Source organism: Pimephales promelas, chromosome 7, assembly GCF_988280905.1.
Source record: "Pimephales promelas chromosome 7, fPimPro1.hap1.1, whole genome shotgun sequence".
Classification (NCBI taxonomy): Eukaryota; Metazoa; Chordata; class Actinopteri; order Cypriniformes; family Leuciscidae; genus Pimephales; species Pimephales promelas.
Window position 1 is genome coordinate 13,399,539 of NC_142775.1, and position 7,461 is coordinate 13,406,999.

Sequence of the window (7,461 nt, forward strand, 5' to 3'; positions counted from 1 at the left end):
CATAATGAGGGTCCACACATGCAAAACGAAGCATTGAGAACTTTGTAAGTGTACAGACAGTTCAATAAGAAGATACTTTATAAAGACAGTCCACTTCGTTTATACAGGCAGCGCCATCTTTGGAAAACAGTCAACAAGTTGAACCACGAACGCTGTTCACACAGTTCAGAAGTTTGTTGAACTTAATACAGTTCAGCTCACTTGGCACGTCGTTCGTGGTTCGACTTATCAAGACTGTTTTCCAAAGATGGCTCCTGCTGTGTATACACAAAGTGGACTCTTCTTATCTTCTTATTAAACGGTCTGTACACTTACAAAATTCTCAATGCTGTGTTTTGCATGTAGGGACCCTCATTATGTTACTGTGTTAGTGTGGGGCTATTTTGAGCCTTGTTAGTGGTATTAACTAGCGATTTCTTTTTACTTATTAAATGCCCCCATCTACTAGCGTTATACACGAAACAGTTTTTAGAGATTAAATTCTTTACATTTGATTATCATGAAAACAAATCTCAGAGAATGGTCGACTAGGTACCAAAGTTTTATTAGACCAAATGTTCATTTTGTGCCGGAGTTCTCCTTTAATGCACAAATGAGCAACATATAAACTGCCTTTTACTAATTAAATCACTGAAATTAATTTATATTAATGCTTTCCTGAAAATGATGATATATGCCTACACACAGACGTACAGAAACCCGCCTATATTGCGGATATGTTTACTTGGATTTCCTTGCCATTGATAATGAGAGGCATACTTCTTCTAAACCATGACCAGTTATTTGTGTGCATTCTGTAGATAAACCGCAATTTATAAATAGAGATGCATTTAGAAAAAGTTTTATAAATTGTTTCGGAAACTGTAGCTCATTCACATTTATGATCACGTCTTTATAAATGATGACTCGAGTGATTGGCTCAAAAAAACCTGGCTGCAAAACTTTGAGATGAATAGAAATGCTAATGAATAGTTTTCTTCATGTATAATGGACCAGCCTGGTTGATATGCTGAATCATTTCATCATTTCCCAGGGGACATTCCAAAGGAGCAGAGGTCGCTGGAGTCCGCTGGCATGGCGGCTTTTGACCGGCCTCCTGTAATTGAAAGACTGGGGAACGTGGGTAAACGGAAGAGCACCACGCCACAGAAGTTTGTGGGTAAGTGTCACCTCAGCAGTAAATGTGGTTGAATCTACAGTATGCAACACACTGATCTTCAAAGTTCTAGCGGTGCTAATGAATGTAAGGCAGGTTACATGGCGGAATAAACATTTTCAACCTCACACAATCCTTGTTGCAAAATGCAAATTCTGTCTGCTCTGTTTTAAGTCAGGTACTGGTGCATACACTGGCAAAAATATGTTTTTTTGTCACCTGAGTTCAGTCTTACTGAAAGTGAGCTTGTCTAGGACACAGGTCTAGATACATTCCTAATAATAACTTTTCCGTTATTTAAACACCATTTCATTAATTACTTCTACCATAATCATTACAAATGAACACAAAAACATCTTTTTAATCATAGAAATGAGTACCTCCTACTTTCTGTAGAAGCAACAGCAAATATAGCTGGATGGATAAGGCACAAGCCATAATGTCTCATTTTCAAAAGTGCTCACAAATAAAGACTTATTTAATATTTGAAGAGTTCAGATGCAAAAGCCTCTAAGTACCATTTGAAATTTTCTCCTAGAATGATCATTCTTATGAAGCTTGTATATTTAAGTTCAGTAATTTCACTTAAATGACAATTAATAGGTAATCTTCATTGCAATTTAAGTGAAATTACTGAACTTAAATATACAGGCTTGATAAAAATGATCATTCTAGAAGAAAATTTCAAATGGCACTTAGAGGCTTTTGCATCTGAACTCTTCATTTACTTATTTAACTACAGCATAGTGCTATTTCAGAGCATTTAGCGCCTGGTTAAACTGGATTGCGGGTGATTAGAGAGCAATACACACGTTTTTGAGCTGAAATACCACATGCAACTGCTTAGTGAATGCTGAGTTTCCACATGACGGAACAGAGAGCAGAACTCACTTTAAAGATATAAAGACATAAATAAGATCTCTAAAGGGAGATAGAAAAATATAATTTGCAAGGAAACTCATTACTTGCCTATTGACAATATATGCGGAAATCAAACTTAAGTATTAAAGTGAAAGAGAGAGAGCGATACAGAAAAGGTTTGAGTGGGAGTTGTTTTTTTTTTCTTTCATTTTGTGGTTTTTGCACACCTGTAGCTTTGCCATTGCTTTTACTGACTACGCCAGTGCAGTTTACCGCATCCATATTCTACAGGGGTTAAATTTTCTCACTTCAGTCTCCAAATGGGACTTTCCATCATTAATGCAATGAAACATAGTAGCAGATTCTTTAAATGTATCTTTTACTGCAAATTGCAAGGCTAGTATATGTTCGGATCATAATGGAAAGTACTTTGAGGCTATTGTTAATGCATGTTTTTATTGCATTGTCTATTAAGGTGAGAAAATGGTTCGCTATTCGTACCCTGAACTGAACTATGAGATGGGCCTGAAGTATGAAAAGGAAGCGGAGTTGATGCAGGCCCAAATGATGGACCATGCCATTAGCAATGCCATCAACTACCTGGGCTCTGACTCCTTAAGGCCTGTGGTCCATCACCCATCCCTCTCCATGGCCGAGGTGGTACCAATGGTGAACCCGCTATTCCATCCGGTGTACCCACTCGGCCCACGCATGGACAGGCCCAGCAGTCGAGAGGCTCCACCAATGCCCCACCCTAACCCAGAGTTCCCGCACCCAACCAATGGCGCAATTTCCTTGGTCAGGCCCAAGAATCCTCAATTGGCCCGAGACGGGTCGCCGTGCCACAGTGGACCGGATTCGGCCGATTCGGCACGGAGCAGCCCTCGGGACAAGCTCAGCGCTGCCGGGCACAGGTCGCGATCCAGCCCGGGGTTCGGCCGGCCAGAGGAAGGGAGGGCGATCGACGCCAGCCGGTCCACCCCGAGGGATGGCATCCGCGTCTTCAGCCGCGAGGGCCAGGAGCTGAGGGTGTTCCAGTGCGAGCACTGCCGCGTTCTGTTCCTGGACCACGTCATGTACACCATCCACATGGGTTGCCATGGTTACAGAGACCCGCTGGAGTGCAACATCTGCGGCCACCGCAGCAAAGATCGCTACGAGTTCTCCTCGCACATCGTTCGTGGAGAACACACCTTTCGTTAGCACTCTTGCAGTCGATTTACTGCAGACGGCACAAGTTTACGGCCGAAGCATTACGTGAGCACCAATCGGCAGATATATGAAGGTTTGGGTCCAATAGAATTGTTTTTTCATTTTGGAGCTGTTTGAAGATTTTTGTTCTGGGTGAGGGGATGAGTAGTTTATTTTGTGAATGTTTCGCTTGACTTTTTTTTTTTTTTTTTTTTTCAAAACACATTTTATTGTTGTGTATGTACTGAACCTTCCAGCAGAGCAGCTATGTGTTATCTAAAGTTGTGAAGTTCTTTCCCTTTTTTTTTGTCATCTTTATTACCTCGATGCATGCTATCATTCCTGTTTCATGGACCAGGTACACAGAGAAACCAGAGGACCACTGGAGAACTAAACCGTTTAGTTTTGTGTAAAAAAAAAAAAAGAAGAAAAAAAAAAAAGACTAATTCATAGCTTCATGCTGCTGTGGCTTCTTAGTGCCTTGCTGATGTTTTGAACGGCACGATTTTGCCTTTTACAGAGTGGTTTGTATCTTTTTAGCATCTTTTCTCATCACCCGCTCCATTCCGATGAAGTTCTCGGTTCGTGTGGGCCGAAGCTTTGGTTTTCGTGCTAATTTCCTGTTCCTCATGCCGGTGCTATGCTAGTTTCACAAAAGCAGTCCTGTAGTTGGCACGGTCTTTCCGACAGATTACAATGAAATGTTGATGACAAATCTCGTAGATTTGTACGGGAGACCGAAGTATTTTTTTTGCCATGTTAAGGACAGGTGAGTTTTCCGTGCTGTTTTGCTTCTGTTGCACACTTACTATCATCTCTTGCGTTCTTATGCACTTCGCTGAAAACAGCACTGCGACATGCCTTGATAAACCTGTTTTTTGCACTATTAGCTTGAGGCCTTGGGCAAAAATATGCTATTTCCATGCTATTGATAAAGGGAACAAAGATCATTGTTTAGTTCAGCTAGTCCCAGTGCAGTAGTCTGCAGATATATTAACATGCTTTACCAACAGGGTTGCCATATTTTTGATTGAAATCTGTGAATTTCACTCTGCCTTTCAGACCGAATGCCTCATTATTAATGCCTTGTTAAATAAATCTCCTCTGACTGTCTTCAGTGTTACAGCACAAAGTCTTTAGATCCGTAAAGAGTCTAGATTTTCAGTTTTTAAATGACAAATGTTGTCTTTTTAGCCCGCACATGGACCAATGTATTTGTTATTGAGCCAGGAGGTTAAATATTCACCTACATGCATTTTTCGTTTGCCTCTAGTTAGCTAATATATTTTATCATAGAGAGACAAATAGATAACGTATGCGCAGTTACAAATGACTAAAAGGAGTCTGTCTGATACTGGAACGATGTAGATCTTATAAACCTAATAACAACTTCTATAGATGCAAGATTGCTGTCGAGATTTCATCACTAACCCGGACTGCACGAGAGCTTTACAAGATAAAACGCGGTTTATTAATCAAACAATGTTTCGCCCCCTCCAACTCTTTAGAATTTTCCCATGCTTGATGCAGAGACCTGTTCTCATTATTTTCAGGGCATTAAAATGCGTCGTGAAAATTTAAACTATTTGTTTTATAATGTTCACAGTCGTGTGTGTCTTCCCTTTTTACTTACTCTTTTTTTCTTTCTTCAATGTTGTTGAATATTTACATGAAGCGTTCTGTAGCACAACCGTAAATCAAGCTTCAATCAACGCATTTGTCTCAACGTGTACTACTGTTCAGAAGCTCCCTTGTATATTTGTTGGGCTTTTATGTCAGTGCTACAAGAGCTTAACATCACTATCAGACTCTGTTGTACCTATTGTTTTAAAGCTTTGCTTTTGTCTTCTCTGCTTTGAGGAAAAGTCCAAAAAAACTGTGAATATGCCCTTTAAACGTTATGAGGAAAAATACATAAATGCGTTTTATTGTTCTTTAAATAATAGCTTTGCCTTTTTTTACACCTCCAAAAAATGACAACGCGCACACATATCACCTCTTAAATCATGAAACATTTTGAAGAATTTTATTTGTTCTTGTGAAGCATGAATATCTTTATGAATTTTTTTGTTTGTTTGCTTTTTTTGGATTGGTGTCACAAGCAGGCATGAAATTGAATGTGCTCCACAATTCCAGGGCATTTTATAGAATTATTATCAAAGCTTATTGTATATTATACATTGTGTTTGTTTAGTTAAAAAAAAAGAAACAAGGTGAAGGAAACATTGATGTAAGACTATGTTTACAACTGAATGAACAAGAGCACATGAACAGAACGTGTTCTTTCGATGAGTCCACACGTATGGGAGTGGAGAGTACTTGAACTTACAAGAAAGGCACTCTAGAGTCAGGTTTCACTTTTTACCTTAAAGTGTATGGGACTGCTATTTTCTCATCTGTATAAATATATATATTTTTTGTGAGAGAAAGGTGTTTTTTTAACGGTTCTTATTCACTGTGGACCTTACAAACAGTAAGACAAGGGTTTGCAGTGTATTTTTATACAAGTGAATAAATGTATGTATGAATTATATACAGTATATTTTGGTAAAAATGTTGAAAGGGGTTATCTTTTGCTGTGTGTCGGTTCACTTTTTTGGGTTTTCTCAGGTACAGTGTTGTCAAAAATCTTCTTAAGGCATTTGTATGGAACTGTAGGAGAGAATTGAATTAATATTGAATTGTTTAGCACTATTTGACAAAGTAAAATATCCAAATATATATATATAAATATTTTTTTTTTAGATAGAAATCTTAAGACCAAGGTTTACTGTTTCTAAGGTTGACTTTTGTAACCTTGGCATCTTTAAGGAAAGTGTGTCGTTCTATGTTGGTTTTTAAAGCATGGGCTTTTCTGCATTAAATACTGTCATCATATGAACCTGATGCTGTCTGTTCCCCTCCTTTCCTCCTCATTTTCACACTGTTGTGTGGTGCTTATAAATATTGTTGCTTGTGTGAATCTTTCGATCTTGCATACTGAGAATAGATATGTGGTCTCATAGAACGAGGCAGCCCTTTTTTTTTTCAGGGACTTGTGGTTTTAGTCAAAGGCCATCTCTTTTGTTTCCGCTGTCCTTTTCCGGTTTGCAAATATGCTCAGCAGCCTGAGAGAGTGTGTGTTGAAGTCAGATCAACAAACACATACAGTGTTACTGGAACAAGCCAGATATAGATGCTACTATACTATTACTTGGTGACGAAGAGGGCACAAGAATAAGAAAATCAAGTGTTTATTTTAGTGTTGTAGTTTTGTCAGTGTCATTTGCCATTTCTTTATTTCACATTAATAATTTGCATCTAATATACACTGCCATTCAAAACTTTGGGGTCAGTAAGATTGTATGCAAGGACGCACGCCTTAAATGGATCAAAAGTTATTATATATTTACAATGCATGTTATAAAATATTTATATTTCAGATAAAATGTTATTTTGAACTTAAATATTTTGAAAGTGTATCACGGTACACAAAAATATTAAGCAGCACAACTTTTTTCAACATCGAGATATTTCTTAAGCAGCTATTTCTATTTCGAGATATTTCTTATATATATATATATATATATATATATATTTAAATTGTAATAATATTTCATAGTACCAATGTTTTACTGTGATCAAATAAATGTAGACTTGGTGAGCATAAGAGAATATATACAGTATGTATGTGTGTGTATTTTTGTATAGAATCATATGTTCGATTAAATAACATAATAGTAAATAGTCTAGGTAGTAGAAGTCTAAGTTATTCATTTTACATTTTGTCTGCGATCCACCACTGTATACTCACCTGGTTTTTACAGTGACTCGGCAGGGGACCAGAACCCTCCTCCTTTCTCATCCAGGCTTGGGACCGGCATTGGTCCCAAAAAAGCAGACTTGGAAAACAAAAACAAAAAAAAAAACCTCCCATTTTCACAGACAAGGTTTAAGTTTAGTATAAAATTCATGTTTTAGCTGTTTTAACTGAAAGCAACTTGCATTGTCATATCTTAAAATATGTCGGTGCCATCGTTTTGTCTCAAGATGCACACCAGTAATGTTTTTTTTTTAAAGCACATTTATAAAAAGCTACTAAATATCCTAACTCAACTAAGGCCTGATCCTGGCTCAATCTAAGCCCTTTCTGAAACCAGGCCAAAGTGTTTGCGGTACCTGCAGCGAATAGGTGCCACATGTGCGAAATACTAGGTGCGACCGGCTTCGAAATAACGTCATCAGACGGAGGTGCAAAAATCAACCAAAAGGTT

At 38.1% G+C, this 7,461-nt stretch overlaps 1 protein-coding gene across 4 annotated transcripts in view; it reads left to right on the forward strand.

The window, feature by feature from the left end:
* The window catches only part of ikzf2 (IKAROS family zinc finger 2), a 28,063-nt gene extending 21,974 nt beyond the window's left edge, over positions 1 to 6,089 (forward strand). For all 4 annotated transcript variants that reach the window (XM_039649719.2, XM_089133083.1, XM_039649718.2 and 1 more), the window contains 2 exons: positions 1,034 to 1,159; positions 2,493 to 6,089. In XM_039649719.2, the coding sequence (XP_039505653.2) occupies positions 1,034 to 1,159; positions 2,493 to 3,220 (854 nt within the window). In that variant the 3' untranslated portion in view covers positions 3,221 to 6,089. The remainder of the gene's footprint in view (positions 1 to 1,033; positions 1,160 to 2,492) is intronic.
* Positions 6,090 to 7,461: the final 1,372 nt, after the last annotated feature.